We start from the raw sequence: 18,199 nt of genomic DNA on the forward strand, positions 1-18,199 counted from the left end.
TGCGTTTTTAAATAGCAGGCCAATGCGTTTTCGTGATATATTTAATTTAGAGGACAAATGTTTTGGAAAAAATATGGTATTCAACCAGTGCAGTGTCTCTCACATTGGAAACATACTGGATATGTTAATGCCACACTTAGGCCTACTATGGATTTCAGATCCATCATAAAGCCTTAAGTAGGCCTATTTTGTATTTGTGCTATTTGTGGCTGTAGTGCCAGTTGGCATTCTGGCAAGCGTACCACGAGGATGTGTCCCCTGTAAATACATGAACATCTTCAGAAATAGGCCTCTAAATGTGTGTCACTTGTACTTTCAGAAAAAAAGAGACTAGATTAAGCAAAAGCTCCACCGAGCCACTGCAGTGATAACTCACTGTGCATTAGAATATGTCATGTGCTGAGCTACACCCTTGAAACGTGACAGAGCTGTAGCATGCATGTTGACATCATTTTACAGTGTAGCTACCTCATCTAACCAGATGGGCATGCAGGCCCGGATTAACACTGCGGGGTTAAAACAGAGCCAGAGCACTCAAACACAAAAGCTTCAGCAATGCAGAGAAAAAAAACACAAGTGTGTCAAGCCCTTGGGTCCTCCTGACCATCATTAGTGACTTTAAACCACGTGCAGGTCAAACTGAATAGGATATGACAGAATACAATAGAATAAAACAGAGCAGAATCGAACACAATACAATAGATTGCCAATTGTCACTGTATTATACCAATGTTATACATATTATGCAAATATGCTGATTTCACTCTACAAACACAGAAGCCACAGTTATCTTAAATTAGCTGTGTGCCATTTGTTCATTTCAAGCCATTCTTTCAGTGCCACTTTTATTAGACATCTTTATAATCTTCTAGTGAGAGTGAACTGGGATTAGAGACTAGCACAGAGGAGGCATCCCCAAATCCTACCCCCACCCCTTTTCTCCCCTCTCGCCCTTGCTTGCCTCTCTACCATTGCTGCTCCAGTTCTAGCACCCCTGCCGGGCGTATCGGGCCACTCCTCTCCACGGCCCTGGGCCCTGGCGCAGGTTGCCTGCTTTAAATGGAGAGATTTACCCCCCTGATTTCCCGGGAGACGAGGCCATCTGCCCACTGTCACCGGTCCCATTATTGCGGGCGGCCAAGGCAAGCTGCGCACGCGTGCAGTGGGAGGTGAGCCGGCGCGGCCAGGCCGGCGACTGAGGACAGACATATCACTTCCTGGTTGCAAGGAGGGTGTAGGGCAGTGTAGGGCAGTATAAAACACACACACACACACACACACACTCTCTCTCTCATGTGAGCCTGTAGACACGTGTTTTCTCTCTCCCTCAGTCCCTTGTCTCTCTCTCACACACACACACACACACACACACACACACACACACACACACACACACACACACACACACACACACACACACACACACACACACACACACACACACTCTCTCTCTCTCATGTGAGCCTGTAGACACGTGTTTTCTCTCTCCCTCAGTCCCTTGCTCTCTCTCTCTCTCTCTCTCACACACACACACACACACACACACACCGGGGGCCGGAAATGCAGATTTATTGAATACACAGACAAGTCTCCCGAGGGGAAATATGGTGATATTTATCACCTAAATAAAAACACATGACGACAGTGCAAACTGCAATGACCATCTTTGGCTTTTGGTACATGCTGCAGGACAGCGCATCACAGGATGTCAGGGATTTACGTGTGTGTCTTGTCATCAGTAACAATGTTATCCATTCCAATGCATAATCTGTTTTTTTTTATTAGGGGCATTTTTCCTTTATTTTAATAGGACGGTATGAGAGGTGACAGGAAGTGAGTAGGATAGAGAGATGGGGGCAGTATTGGCAAATGACCAGGGCCGGAATTGGACTCGGGTCGCCGGCATAGTAACCCAGTGCCCTACCGTTAAGCCACGGCAGGGCCCTAAGCATCCTCTGTTTCATAAGGTGCATACAGGGATGTAAGACAGCCTTCAACGTCATTCCAAATAAGCTTCATATATAACAATGTAATTATTACATCCCAATAATGTAACAATGTTTTCTACTCTATAGCAACCACTTGGTGCCTGTTTAGAAGAACACACAAAGTTGTTCGACAGTCTACACAGGCTAATACACATATACTTAATGTAACACAACGAAACACTAATGTAACAATGTTCTCTCCTCTTAGGCACCCTCTTTTTACATTCATGTACGAGTGTGTTAGAGAGAGAGAGCGAGATCATTGTCGTCTTATTTATATGTTTTAGTTTAACTGCACATTGGAGACTGGTCAAACACATTTTCAAGCGTCTGTGCTAACCCTGTTGCATAGGCTAGATTTTTTTTTACATAAAGTATACTTGACTTGTAACTATTTATAAGGTGGAACACACAGGGCTGTAAGACAGTCTACTCAGGCCATTCCAGATAATGCTTAATGTAAAACAAGAACCACCCTGACAGCGCTTATTGATCCTGTGTGACACGGGTGCATTTAAGATGAAGGTCAACCGGCTTGACCTTTAGTCCGAAGGCATACATTAGAATTTTATTGGTCCTCGGAGCATGGAGAGGGATACACTTTATCCCTGCAGCAATCCATCCAATTACTCTGTCTGCAGACGCAGTTGTTATATACCATGAAATATCACACCTGGGATAAGGTTGTTTGTTAGCCTTTAAAGTAGATACATACATATTGTTAGAATATGGTAACATAACATGCTACTCTGAGGCAAATTATATGTACTGTACGTCTAACCACCCTGTACGGCCATGACACGGCTAATAACATATAATGTCCCCTAATAGTAAGTGTATACATGTTCATTTGTTAATATTGCAAATATCTGGCTTAATATGGCTTAAGTCTCTTTAGTTGTTTCATGACTAGTGGTTAGGGTCCCCAACATGTAATCAAACAGGGGGTTATTAAACCTGGCCCTCCCACATGCACACATCCATAACTGATGTGGCTTTAAACAAGGTACCGAACCCCTCATTGTCACTACATCCCCTCCCTCTCTCCCTCTCCCTCTCCCCCTCTCTCCCTCTCTCTCTCTCTCTCTCTCTCTCTCTCTCTCTCTCTCTCTCTCTCTCTCTCATATGTGTATGTGTGTGTGTGAGTGAGTGAGTGAGTGAGTGAGTGAGTGAGTGAGTGAGTGAGTGAGTGAGTGAGTGAGTGAGTGAGTGAGTGAGTGAGTGAGTGAGAGAGAGAGTGAGAGAGAGAGAGAGAGAGAGAAGTGTCAGTGACACGAAATAATGTGCACACCATAGCTGTCATACAGTACACCGTAAAGTAATTTAATTCTTCAATTTCTTATCTGGAGATTACCCACACTATACTATACCTTCTATGTAGCCCTTACTCTATGTAGCTCTTACTCTTACTGCAGATGGGCCCATCGGCGGGCCTACTCACTCTTTTCTGAAAACACTCAACTACATCATAACAACATTGCTATGACTTGGTCATTACCATTTTGATGCCAATAAGGTTATAACAGAGTCTCTACACTAAAAAGTCTCCGACTCTGAGTTCACATATTAATACTTCCCCACTTCTCTACTACTGTACATTATACTGTACTTATGGCTTTAAAATGTAAACATCACCTCCCCCTCTACTACACTATGCTATATTATAGGACTTAAAATATATAAACATGGCCTTGTCCCCTTCTACCTTACAGGCAACACTATGATATTATATGGCTTTAAAACCTAAACACCTTGTGCCCTGCTACACTGTCGGCTACAGTACCATATTATATGGCTTTAAAACCTAAACATCACCTTGTTCCCTGTTACACTGTAGGGTAATATATTATATGGCTTTAAAACATAAACATCACCTCGGTCTACACCATACTATTAGCTTTAAAACGTAAGCATCACTAACACACACACATAGTGCCTCCACCTCTCATCCACACTATCAGCTATCAGTTTGGGGTAGTGAAAGGTAAACCCAGGACTGGACAGAGGCCAGGCCGGGGCGGGCCAGTGTAAGGCTGGACGATGGCCTCTGGACAAGGGCCAGGTACAGTAGAGGAGGTGGTGTGGACTGGCCAGGGCTGGAGGGGAGTGGAGGAGTGAGAAAGGGAGATGGCACACAGCCTTCAGTGCTTCAGCTGTTTGGACGCTGTCACGGTGAAAACATTCGCAGTGGGGAAGAGCTGTTGCTCTCGTTTCCAGCTGTCTACAAATGCACTCATAAAAAGCCACAGGCAAGGGCATTTTTCCACCTTCTTTCGTTTTTTCCCCCCTTTCCCTTGTTCCCCTTTTTAAACTACTATCAGAAGCTTTTTGCTTGGGATGTTGTATGCAAACAGAGAGCCCCTGTGCGCTTGTACGCTTAATGATAGCATCTCTGAGGCGAGAGATGACACATGTCCGTGTTCACTTTTGTTGTCATGTCTCATAATTTTGGCTGGGGTTGGGGAGCTTTTAGCACAAAAAGGCAGTTAGTAAAGCTTGACATGAATAAACAAGGCTGTTTACACTAAGTGCCACGATAAACATCAAAGGGCAGATAGCGCGGTTACAATGGAGGCCTTTATCAGTATTTCCTTTGCAGGATTGCCCGGGGTGAGTGGTGGCGGAGAGAGGGAGGGAGTGGAGGGAGGGGTGAAGCCGAGGGAGGGAGATGGGGGCAGGGTGAAGGGTTGGGGGTGCACTTTTTTCGAGAAGAGCCTGAGAAAATTGAGACAGTTTCCATCCCACATACCCCAGTTGCTCTAAACACCACAAAGGAGGGAAAATACACACACACAAAATAGTACAATAGTCACACAGTAGATTTTGCAACGTTCCTTTAACACACTGGTTATAAGCTCCAAAAATAGGTATTTGTTTAACAAATGACAACATTTCAATGCATTACTAGAGTTAGAGTTATTAGAGTTAGCCCAACTAGAAGAATGTCAATTTGATTTTCTCAGTGTTGAAATAGAACTGATGTTATTCTGACAGATGTAAGGTCGTACCCAACGCTGTTATATTGTGTGATAATAATATTTGAATGGCCTAATATTGACATACATCTCTGCTGGTAATAGACGGCTACATGCTGTATAGGATGAGTCATAGTCTGTCGGTGGTCATGTGTCTCTGCTCATTAGAGTGTGGAGAGGGAGCACTCATGACCTGTTATGCACGTGCGTAGGCACCATTACCTTTGAGTTAAGGGAGCCGGAGCAAATCTGTTTGTGCGAGCAGATACAGTGCGCTTACGTTTGAATGTTGCTGTAATAATGATGTGTGGAAACTCATGCATGTCATTTGTCGTATACTGTATATTTAAAGAATGTTGCTATTAGGCAGATGCAATATAGCATGAGATGGTGTGTGTGTGTGTGTGTGTGTGTGTCAGAGAGAGAGAGAGAGAGAGAGAGAGAGAGAGAGAGAGAGAGAGAGAGAGAGAGAGAGAGAGAGAGAGAGAGAGAGAGAGAGAGAGAGAGAGAGAGAGAGAGATCAGTCTTCAGAAGACAACTGTTTCTGTCAGAGCAGCCATTTGGCAGAGCCATGTTGATGCCATACCAGCATTGTGGCATCCTTTCTATTTCTGTTCTATGGGGAGGGAATGCAATTGAGGGAGCGCAGTATGTGTGTGTTCTGGAATGCGAGTGCTTTTGTGCACTAAGGACAAGCTTGGAATGCCAGATCGCTGATCTTTGACTTGGCTTTATACACTCCAAAATGGTAAACATAATAGCCTCCCACCCCTACACACACACAGAGAAGGCCTGGCAGGATGGATTGATTTAAATAGCCCATAGACCACTTAGACACTTCACCTCAATCATCTCTCCCAAACCCCCTGACACGCCATGGGTTAACTGTAGTGGAAAAACATAATTGTATTCCCATGCACACATCATCACCCTGGCCGTATATTTCTTGGGAAAGAAAAACAGAATCCCATGAGCCCGATGTGTGTTTATAGCCAATCTATTGACTGGACTGCTGCTGCAGAGCTTGTGAAGTTGCCTCTGGTCCCATCACAGGGAACAGAAAAGCCTTTAAGCTCCTTCTTCAAAACAGCTTCTTATTGTCTCTGAGCACCATGATGCTGACATCCATACACACGCGTAAGCATACACACGGTCTGCCATGCACAGTGCATACACATTTATACAATAAATGAATTTTAATGTTGTCCAGGGGGCTAAACATGTGAGCCGGCAGACACGTGTTCACACACACACACAGACACAGACACAGACACAGACACAGACACACACACACACACACACACACACACGCTTCTGCTGGGTGAGAGTACCCTCTCATCAACCATGCTATGATGTAGTAATATTTGATGATGAATCACACGCTGTCTTCAGCCTGTCTAGTCCCATTGCACGTCCGGAGAAAACACACATAGCCCACATGGTAGGAGAGAGGAGGGTGGGAGAAGCTTTTCACTCTGTTCCAGACAAGCGCAGAGTCAGTTAACCATCCCCATGCCAATTCCCACCATTGACACAACCCCCTCCCTCTCCCATCCCCACCTCCCAACGGTGCCCCCGTTGAGATTCTCAGGGTTGAGATTTTTGGACTTGGGCATCCTTTTGCAGGACTCAAGGCTTTTACCACCTCAAGTTTGTCAGCCTCCGTTGAATATCTTCCTTGTGTTTTTCCTATTTTCTTTCTTTCCCTCTTCACTGTCTCCTTCTCTCTCTCTCGTTCCCCCTCTCTCTGTTTCTCCCGCTTCTCGCTCCCTGCTACTTTCCTTCCCCATCTTGCCACGTTGTCTGTGGTTCCCTATGGCATGGCATTCCCACACACTGACACAGTGACACACTCTCCCTCGCTCCCTCCCTCCCACCCTCTCTTTTCCTTCTCTCCCTCTTTCCAAGCTACTCCCTCTGCAGCTGCTACTTGAGATAGCATTTCCAAGCACAGATGCATTCACACACACACGGATACGTCTGCAATGTGTGTATAATCAAGCTGGCAGGGCAGCGTGTGTAAGTAGTCTTTGTGTGTGTGTGTGTGTGTGTGTGTATCTGTCTGTTTGAGTGTGTGTGTGTGTGTGTGTGTGTGTGTGTGTGTGTGTGTGTGTGTGTGTGTGTGTACATACTGCTCACACACACACGCACACAGTCATACAAAGTGCAAAGCATGGGCTGCAGCCTCGAGTTTCAAACCACACCGATATTTTTGAAAGACTTGCTTCAGTCCTACTTAATGCAAAGCTGGATTTTCGAAGAGAAGCAGCAGATTCACAAAGCTGCTTTTTGTGTGCCCCGTCGTCTCGCACTGGAGGAGGACAGTGACTGCGCTGCAACCACATTTCCCTGTGATTGAGTTAGCTACTGCGTTTAACTCAAATCTAATAGAAGGTAGGGCCAGGGAACATGGAGGCTGACTGTTTTTCACAAGAACAAGAGAGAGAGAGAGAGAGAGAGAGAGAGAGAGAGAGAGAGAGAGAGAGAGAGAGAGAGAGAGAGAGAGAGAGAGAGAGAGATACACACACAGACATAGAGAGACAGACACACAGAGCGATGCAGACAGACATAGAGAGAAGCAACAGGGAGGAAGACAGAAAGAAAGAAGGGAAGAAGGAAGGAAGGAGGAACACATGAGGGAGGGAGGTGAGGAAGGAGTGATGGTGGAATGTCATGTCCAGACACCTTCCCCTCCCGCTCAATCCACTAATCTCCATCAGCGCCTTCCTACGCCGTCCCACTGCACCTGTGAATGCCCTCTCCAGAGACGCTGTGCCGTCTCTCACATGGCAGACCAAGGTGATAATGTATTCATTGGCAGGCGGCTGACATCCGTGTTTCCATTTACACAAAATCTCTGATTTACAGCAGTGAGGGAGGTGGGCAGCAGGGGCGAAGCAGCAATTTCCAGGCCCCATATAGAAGACCCTCTGATAGACCCATATCTATATATTACACTTCTAACTCTGTTCGGGGCCCAAACATACATGAACCCTGGTGACTCTTCCACTTCACCCTTCCCGTTGTAATAATAATAATAATAATAATAATAATAATAATAGTAGTATTTTTATAGCACTGTATCATACAAGGCATGCAACTCAAAGTGCTTAACAAATGGGAAAAAAATCATTATGACACCCCTGGTGGACAGAGAGAGCATTGGGGAAGTGGTGCTGGTGATCAGCACGATTATGATCTCAGCCTACAAAAAGACTTTCAAAACTTTTAATGCCATTATATAGTAGTTTCTTATCAAATTAAATGACATGGCCAGGGCCACAGAGGTATATTGATCAGAGTACCAAAAAACGTGTAGAGAGCGTTGTGGCGCAACAAGCTAATGCACCCATCCATATGTGGGGTCATTGCCCATGGGGACTCGGGAATCAAATGACCCAGGCCGGATTCAAACCCAACCCCCATTTCACTCCCTTTCTCCCACCCGTTTCCTGTCTTTATGTGTATGTAACATATATCATGTACGCTATGCGTATATGTAAAGTGTTCAGTACAAAAGAACAAGAAGTGCACGGTATACACAAGCAATTACTTACATATTACCAGGTCATAAGTGATACTGGTCGTTGTTGACCCGTCCAGTCAAAAATAAACCACTTTTATGAAAAAGTCGATTGACATCCCTTGTCAGTTTATTCGGGTCTCCGGTGCCCTTTAGTGAGTTAAGGGCCACGAGCAGCTGGCTACTGGCTAGCTAAACCACAATCATAACATTCATAAGTACTACCAGGAAGACTTTTACCCTCCCCCCAACTGAGCAAAAAATACACCCCTTTTATTTATAAAAACAACATTGACATCTCTTTCCAGTTTATAGCTCTTCGGCCCTTTGGGGTTCTTCTGTGGCTTGAGGGCCACAAGCAGCTGGCTGGCTGCTGGCTAGCTACATCTCTGCTCCACTGCTCTGCTTTGGCTCCACTATGGCCGGTCGTCAGGGGCGGCAGGGATACGGGTCACAAGGCCAGGCTGGCAGTCCCATGAGTCACTCTCAGGGACGTGGAACCCTAACCCTGGCTGGAACCGGAGAGAGAGAGAGAGAGAGAGAGAGAGAGAGAGAGAGAGAGAGAGAGAGAGAGCATTCTGCCAAACTGTCTGCTTAAGATGCTATTTATACCAGCATGGGGTGAGACAGAAGCTCTTAACACTTCTTGCTGTGAGCTGTCTGCTGTTAACTACATCTAACTGGGAGGGCATCATCTGATGGCAATGAGTTTTTTTTCCACCAGCACAAAGAACAGATGAACACAGCACAGTCACCAGTTGTTTATTTTAAACTTTGGTTCAACATTAACATTATATGACCACTTCATCCCACATATTATGTGAATGACAAAGGCAACCTTTATTTTATTGGTACTTTTGGGCACCAATTAGGGCTGGGACATTAATGCATTAATTTAGATTAATTAATCACACAAAAATTAACGCGATTAAAAAAATTAACTAATTTTAATCGCACTATAAAATATTGCTTAATAGTTCTGGATTCGACCAGTGGAGGACAGTATTACGCCTGATGGTGAACAGCCTGCTGAAATTGAGAAGAATTCTCTCTTCTTTTAAAAAGGAACGACATCTTTAGATTAAGCTTATTTATTGTCATTAGACAAAATCCATGTGAAAAAAATACTTTTTACTGTTCTCAAGTCAGATTTAAATGTGATTAAAATGTGATTAATTTGATTAATTAATTTCAAAGCCTATAGATTAATTCGATGAAAATTTTTAAATCGAGTCCCAGCCCTAGTAACAATACAAGTTATCTAATGTAACCCATCTAAAAAAATAAAACAAAGAACAAATAAGATATCCTGATATTTCAGCATGTCCCTGGCTGTTTTACATGATGAAAGATCTATCCCCCCCCCCCACCTCCCCCACCTTTGACTATCACCTTAATATTTTTCACAAGACAGTGAAACAGGAAATGAGTGGGGAGAGAGAGAGAGAGAGAGAGATTGGGAAGGATCTAGGAAGCTAGGAAGGATCTAGGAACGACCTTGAGCCAGAATCGAACCTGCATGGGTCCCCGGTGTGAAGGTACAGTGCACTAGCCCACAGAGCTACCTCGCCCCCACACAATGTATTCTTTTGTGCTGTTGAAACAGCGCAACTCTGGAAACTTGATCAAGCAGAAAAATGTGCAGATATCAGATTTGTAATCCATGTGTTCAACAGCGTTTGACATCACACCGAGAGGGACATCATAGGCCAAGACGTGAAGATCACTTGACTGTTGGGACTTTGAAGTAGCCATAATGTAGTCAGACAGAAACTCCAGCCCCTCACTTGGGTCTCGGCCGCATTAGACACACACAATATTTAGGCAAGCCCATCAGAAATGCAGATATGCACACCAACAGAATGGAAACAGCCATGGCTATGTAACCTAATCCATCCAGCAGATGGTCTTTATACTAGTCCGGGGGCGTTTATTAACGTCTTAAAGGGTATGAAAGGCGTTTTAAAGGCATAGCGCCGGCCTCATTGTTCAGCATGAGAGCAGTGCTAAGCATATACAGGGACAGCAACTCACTGCTGTGGCTGCTGCTGCTGCTACGGCCGAGATTCCAGTTTGTCAGGAACGCTGCCAAAATTAAAGATAAGAACCAGACGAGCTCCAAACTTTGTAGCAGTTTGAAAAACTGAAACCAGAGACAAGCTTGAAATGATAATGAATGAAACCACATCCAAGATGTATCGGAGGAGTGTACTGTGCTGCACTGTAACGGCTGGGGTTGTCATTGTTGTCGTTATCAGGGCAATAGAAAAGACCTGACTCAGCCAATTACTCCATCTGTTCCTCAATAAAACCCTGAGCCTTAATGCTAGCATCACGCCAGCTGGGACAGGAAGTGGGAATTATTACCAGAGGATGCTGAAAAGGAGAGTTTAATAACTTCATTATTGTGACGGGGCGGTGATTGTGCTGTGTAATGCCCTGCATTTTCTGTCCTTTGTCCAGAGCACATTGTGCGTTGTCGTCACACCATACATACTACCACACAGTGTTTGATAGTGGTTTTATCCATACAGTACTGAGTAAGAAAAAAGCAGTTCTTCAATAGACATAAATGGGGGGAAAGTGTGAACCATAGGCATTATATTTCTATGATCTATCTTCTGCTGTGCCATGCTGTGTGTAGCTCTGTGTGCTAATTCAGAGCCAGCCTTGAATGCCACATGGACTTCCTGCAGAACAGCACATCAGTGGTGGTGGCATATTTACACAGCGGGTCAAAGGTCAACTCGAAAGCGGCTCGAGCCAAACCTGCCGAGACTTCCCAAGAAGGGACATCTTAAAGCCTGCTGCGCTCCCATCTAAACTATTTAGGTAGCCGTGTATATACAACCATCCGGCAAAAAGCGTCTCTCCCATGTGCCTGAACCCAAATATAAACGCATCGTCCAGACACCCACCTCACACACTGGCCATTTGAGTCATTCAGACAAGCTAAGACGTCAACTGCCTGTGGCGCTGTGTTGTTTTTGTTCAAAGGGAAATGGGAGAACGACCGGGGTTTTTTCTTATGTCAACAGCTGACTTTTCAACGTGTGTATCTTCCTTCTTGGATTTGTGCTGCAGTTAGCTGGAGAAGAAAAAAAAGCGCTTCAATGTATTGAAAAAGGCAATTTTACTGAAATAGTATTGAGAGGTCAATGGCAGATGCAATTAATCTATGATATGGAGGAAAATAAAGACATCCATCTTCTTCAGAAGGCCTTGAAGCAGCTTTTGGTTTATAGGACATCCCAGTAAATGAAAACTCAGTTTTTCTAGGAAAATATTTTCATCCAAAAAAGTCAAAGGCGGACTGGAGTGTTATTACGAAATATGTTTTTGTATAATAATATCATGACATTTGTCAAATGAAAACATTTTTTTATAGCAAAACGGTTTTCCTTTCTCTATTATTGGAAAGGTCAACACGAACACAGATTGAAATGATCATTTGGCGAAGAGAGTATATGCCGCTTTTAACACCTCCCCCCTTTATCTCTAGTCCAAACAGATCAGATTAATCTTAATCACAATATAGCTGGGTTTCTTAGCGTCCAAAAAGGGCCTAATCGTTACGCGCTGGATAGAAGCACCAAAATCGGTGTAGACCTTCCTTAGGGTGTTCTCCATCATTTCAGAAGGGGTGCCCCAAATTTCAATGTCATTAAGGTCATTTTTATGGGGTAAATCCAAGATGGCTGCCCAAAACCAGCCAATAGTAGTAAAATGCTGTACTGCCTGGACATAATGGTGTTATGGGCCAATCCACCTATTTGTGTGTGATGTATACAAACTGAACTTTGAAAATATGTGCAAAACTTACCATAAAAACAATGTTATATATGTCTTATTTAGATTCAAAAACAGGAAAATCATAAAAACCATGGTCAGAATGAGATCACTCTACAATTGAGAGCTCATTTTTGGGCATTTAGGTATTGAACCAACATTCATTAAGAGTTTTAAAAATTTGCAGTGGGTCATATCTATAACATCCAAAAAGAAAATTGTGGTTAGAAAATTTAGGGGAGAAGAGATAAACCCTTGAACTGGGCCACACCAATGTTAGCATGCTAGCATTAGCAGGTTCAGACACTCAGTCTGCTCTTCAGATAAAGATGGCAAACAACAATTTTAATCCCACTTACACATGCGCGCACACACACAAACTACTACTACTTCCTTAGGACTCCCTCAATGATTTAACCCTAGGAGTCCAACTGAAATATATTCATATCAATCAAGTCAATAATATATGTACATATCAAGTGTCAGTGACAGCTGTCAAATGACAAATGTATGCTGATTAATGTTCAGATATGTATATCGCAGTCCTAAGTGTACAATGGAGTGATAAGGGCATTTATGCTTAGGAAATTATGAATAATCAATATGCAATACACCATACATACAGTATATTGACAGATACTTTGTTTTAAAAGAGCAAAATGGTAACATGTCTGTTTTTCCATCTACTTTTGGCTTTAATCTAGATGACATGTTGGCTACCTAACCACTTAATTTATTGTTTGCTCGTTATTTTTTTATTTGTGGGTGTGGTCCTTTGTTTAAAACATGTCTGCCTGCCTTCCCTCTCTCACATAGGCTACTAAAATAGTCTTTCAAAAACTTAAAACAACAGCATGTGGAAATCCTATTGGCTTTGGAGGGCTAACGTCTATAAGACTATACTGTACTCTACTGTATTGCACTGTACTGTACTCTACTATACTGTACTGTACTGTACTGTAATGTGATATACCGTACTGTACTCTACTGCACCGTGCAGTATGCTACTGTACTGTACTGTACTGTACTGTACTGTACTAGACTGCACCGTACTGTATGCTACTGTACTGTACTTAACTAGACTCCACCGTACTTTATGCTACTGTACTGTACTTTACTTTACTGTACTGCACCGTACTGTATGCTACTGTACTGTACTGTACTTTACTTTACTGTACTGCACCGTACTGTATGCTACTGTACTGTACTGCACCGTATTGTATGCTACTGTACTGTACTGTACTGTACTCTACTGTGCTTTATTATACTGCACCATTCTGTATGCTACTGTACTGTACTGCACTCCACTGCACTGCACTGTACTGTACAGTACAACTATAGAACTGAAACATGTAGAGCGGTGGTGCTCAAACTGTGGTACGCGTACCACAGGTGGTACTTGAGACATCTCTGGTGGTACTTGGAATACCATTATGAACCTCTCCTGTACTGACTGGCAAAAGTGAATATGGAAGGCCTTTACTGCGATATTCTAATGTTGGTTGTCAAGGTGGTACTCGGAGAGCTCAATATTTTCTCAGGGGTTACTTCACACAAAAGGTTTGAGAACCACTGATGTAGAGCATTCTGAGGACATGCACAATATTATGCAAAACGGTGTAGTGGGAATGAGTTATGTTACTGTTACCACTCAAAATCTTGAAGGTTAAAAAAAGTCGTGTGGCATTTTGTTTGGGGGGGCGGGGTATGATCGACTATTCTTCCGCCCAGTCTATTTATGTGCCTTGCATATCAAGAAAATGAGTCCAGGTAATGATTTACTTTCATAGTATATACCATATGAGAAGTGTTGTTCTATATAGATATTTCTCCTATGGGTAAGGGTGGCAAAAGACCTACAGTACACGTTGTCCATCAGCTGTCAGTTTTGATAGCAGTTTAAGTACTCAATGATTACTGAGCTAACTAATACAACTTTTGACACAAGTACTAGGTGAGGACTTGTCTGCAAATAAACATTTTTTTTTTAATCTCTGTCTTCTTACTCAACATACACTAAGAAATCATTCCCATTTAATTTGAACTGAAGCCATACTGTGGCCTACATGTAGGCCTATATTGAGTAATCTGTAATGCCATTCTAAAGATGACTGAAATGCTCTCACAATATGCACTTGTAAAAATATAGAATTAGGTGATCTTATGGGGTTCTTCATACATATGGAAAGGTCCTGTCCTTTACCCTCTCTCATACAAATAAAATACGTATATCTGTTATGGAAATTAGAGGATGGGGAACCTGCTACCTAGGGCATCTTGCACTGACACTATCCCATTCAAATCGAGCATTAGCAGCAGTCTATTCTCACCATAGTTTTAGTGTTGGCAATGCTCATTTTAATTCAGACCAAGAATCTTCTCAAATCGTTCACAATGTTACATGCTGTCAAGCACGTAAGCACAGACTCACCCATACTTTCACACTATGTACATTTTGTAGTTTTATCAATCTGGTCTAGCAGGCTACCCTTGCTTCATCTCTTCTGAGGACTATATTAACATTGTCAGCTAAGTATAATGTCATGTAATAACAATGTAATGCGTTACCAACATGACATATTGTATATGACATGGTAGACATTTTTTTTTCAAGGGGCACCCCTTCTAGGATGTCTTCAAATCAGTCAAGGAACACGTGTACCGAATTATATGCTTCTATCCAGCGCGTAACGATTTCTCGGCTTACAGCCCCTACTAACTAGGAATAAGAGTAGGATGTGTGCACCAGTACTAAACCCTGAGCCAGAGTGGCCATTATAGTGTATACAAACTGGGGAAAGGGATTAATAACGAGACCTGGCTGGGTGAAAGTCTCCCTCGACTTTGACACCATGGCAACAGCACCCATTTGTCTTTATAAGTCCTCCAAGCTCCAAGACAGCTGATGACGGTGTAAATGCTCTAAAAACAACAAAAGATTACGATCACTTTATGTGGTTAGTGGTGAAAGGGACTTATCCAACAATCAACAGAACTGAATGCATCCGGATGTCTCCTTGGGGGGTTGGGAATTTTAATGTTCCTGTGAGATCAAGTGCAAAATGTAATCCTCTTGTCCGTAATGGTCGTAAAAAGCCATAAGCTTTTTGTCTCTAAAAGAAAACATCTACCTCTCCGCGTGTCCTCTGGTAGTGCTACACCAATGTCAACCGTGATAAGTGTGGCTTGTCTTCCATCTCTGACAGACAGTGCTCAATCTCACACTGGCGTGCCACTGCACCACTCAATCACAGCTGTATTATGTCAACCCATAAGCATGTATCATCTTCTCTGTAGCATGGGAATTAATGTCTTTCAAACTGAGGGCACTATTATGCCTTCCATTTGGAGCGTCCACCCACCATCTCTCTCTCTCTCTCTCTCTCTCTCTCTCTCGCCATCCTCAATTTGTGGTGACTGCGACATGCGAACGGATCCCCACTGGTCAGTCAGCCCAGATGCATCTATAGGCAGGCCCTAATTGGATTTCACACAGCACTGCTTGGGCAAACAAGGAAAAAAAGGGCCTGACACACAAGGTAAGGGGGAGAGCGCGCACATGCGCACACGCATACACACACACACACACACACACACACACACACACACACACACACACACACACACACACACACACACACACAGTAAACAAGGCAGTGTAATGTCAGCACGAGGCACAAGAAAGAACAGCCACAATAACCACACCACTGCTCTGGGCCTTTGTCAAGGGCTTATCACTGGAGCACAGCCCTCTGCATCATCAAGATGACTTTTCATCACGTGTAGCTTTTCTCTGTGGCCTTTGCACTATAGCCGACAGCACAACACTCCCCCACCCCCTCCATTAATGTACAGATTTGCTTTCAAGCCTCTTTCAATACAACTTTTATGCTCCTTTGAAGTCTGTGACATGAATAGGGAGGCAACACAGTAGGCTATCCTGTAAAGAAAGCATGACTCCCCCTTGTATAGCCTGTCCTCCCTGAACAGATAGGCAGAGGGGTGAAATGAATAGTGGTGCCTATGACTGGATCATACTGTCTATGGTGCAGTTAAAAGTTTTTGGTTACCTCACGCCCCCCAAACTCAACCTTGATTTCTGCCAGTGCAATTATTTCCCTCAACATCCTGTTAACTATGAAGTAGGTGCAACCTAGTAAATTCGCCCCGCGAGCTATTTCCAGATGCGGCAGGGCAGGCGCACGGGACTTTACAAGGACACACACCGTATTTGTTGTGGCAGCAGCCAGGCTCCATGCATGCGCTCTGGTGACCGCAAACACGTCCAGCGCAGAATGACAAATGTCACTTGGAATGCCGCATGCCACCAACCAGGAGCAAATAAATAGTATAAGCATTTGTGTAGCAAAGAAATAGTATAAGCATTTGTGTGTATAGGTTAAGCACTTACCTATCCGTCGCAGGGCCGGCTGAGGACTCTGCAAACCGCTGCTGATGTGGTATGAAAACCGCATTGTTTTGAACTGACTGGAGAAGGAATGTGGTGTCTCTGAGGGTAGCAGCGGTGGGGTGAAGCTGATTAGAGCGCTCTTTGGTCGATTCAGCTGCATGCCTGGTCACAGTCGCGCAGGCATACGATACAGGATGTGGTCTTCTCCGTTTAGAGGAGAATTAAGGTAGATTCCAGGGTTTTATATGAAATCCAGAAACAAATAATAGTTTTCAGAGTGGTCTTGGTCGTGCGTCAGGCACTCAGTTGAGATGCCTGTCCCGGTGGTGGCCACTGGTTTATCGTGGTTGTCCAGTTGTGGACGATAAACAACAGACCTGGAGAACACTCTTTCCACCAAATTGCACTGTCCAGTTTTTGCGCACCGAAAGTGTGGAATGGAAGTGTAACGATCAAAATCTCTCTGAAGGATAAAAAACGCCATCAAAGACAGTCTGATCCACGTCACATGTAGGTCAAATATAGCAATTGTTCGGTCCAAGTAAACCAGTTATAACAGATCAGGGCCACATCATCCGTCTATAGTTTAGTGGTGAAAATATGGCTGGTTTGCCATATGTTTGATCGATATTACTTTATGGGCCAATTTAAAGCTATACAATCCCGGACCCCTCAAAGAAACGGAGGAAAAGTTCAATCAAGAGTTACATCGTCCAAAACGCAGACTGACCATCTTAAGTGAAATACATCTTCATACTAAAATTCCATGAACATAAAACCTATCCAAACATTTTTCGAGCAGTTGACATGCCTAAACAAAGCCCTGACATCATCCAGAGTATTCTGTATTAATTCATTCATCTAACTGTCCTCGATGTCATGATTTAAACGCATGCAGCAGCACAGTAGAGAACGCAATATATTCTTTGCTATATCCGAACAAAGGCGAGTTCACTTTTGCCAGGATGAAGCAGTCAATTCCCCAATTATTTCTACTTTTCTCCCCATTTCCTTTGTGACCCCAAAATATGCTCACTCAGCTCCTTCAAGCTAGATCCAAATCCGTATGAAAAACGTTGATTCCTTATCGTCTTGCCATGCGAAAGAAGAGAAGCCTTAATCCTCTGCGCATTGACCGCCTGAGCAGATTGTCCTCCATCAAATCCTTGAAAGTTTGTCTCCTGGTCACTACCGGCTGCTGGTCCATTCTTTGTGTGAAACTTTTCGACGACGCCGTCAAACTGCAATTCCAAGCGTATCCCCCTCCTCCTCCCCTTGCTCCGTTTCCCTGCTCCCGTGTGCGCTATTTTGTCGACATATGAAACCAAGTCTCAACCCCCTCCTCCGCCATCTCTCTTCTTCCCAAAGTCTGTTTTTCATTTCGTTTTTTTCCTCGAGGGTTTGTGCTTGAAACTTGATGCAAAGAAAAGCGTAAAACCTTTTCTGATTTCCCATTCACTAGAAAAAAACACATTCTCCCATCCTGACCTGACGGATTATGGACCTTCTATGA

General features: G+C 43.7%; 1 protein-coding gene across 2 annotated transcripts in view; it reads right to left on the bottom strand.

The window, feature by feature from the left end:
- The window catches only part of fgd1 (FYVE, RhoGEF and PH domain containing 1), a 60,497-nt gene extending 42,501 nt beyond the window's left edge, over window positions 1–17,996 (bottom strand). The window contains exon 1 of one of the 2 annotated variants that reach the window (XM_063208749.1): window positions 16,687–17,996. In XM_063208749.1, coding sequence (XP_063064819.1) covers window positions 16,687–16,846 — 160 coding nt within the window. In that variant the 5' untranslated portion in view covers window positions 16,847–17,996. Of the gene's footprint in view, window positions 1–15,092; window positions 15,626–16,686 lie in introns of those variants that run through there. The other variant, XM_063208750.1, reaches the window with a different exon arrangement.
- Between the last annotated feature and the right edge of the window lie 203 nt (window positions 17,997–18,199).

Source organism: Engraulis encrasicolus, chromosome 10, assembly GCF_034702125.1.
Source record: "Engraulis encrasicolus isolate BLACKSEA-1 chromosome 10, IST_EnEncr_1.0, whole genome shotgun sequence".
Taxonomy (NCBI): domain Eukaryota; kingdom Metazoa; phylum Chordata; class Actinopteri; order Clupeiformes; family Engraulidae; genus Engraulis; species Engraulis encrasicolus.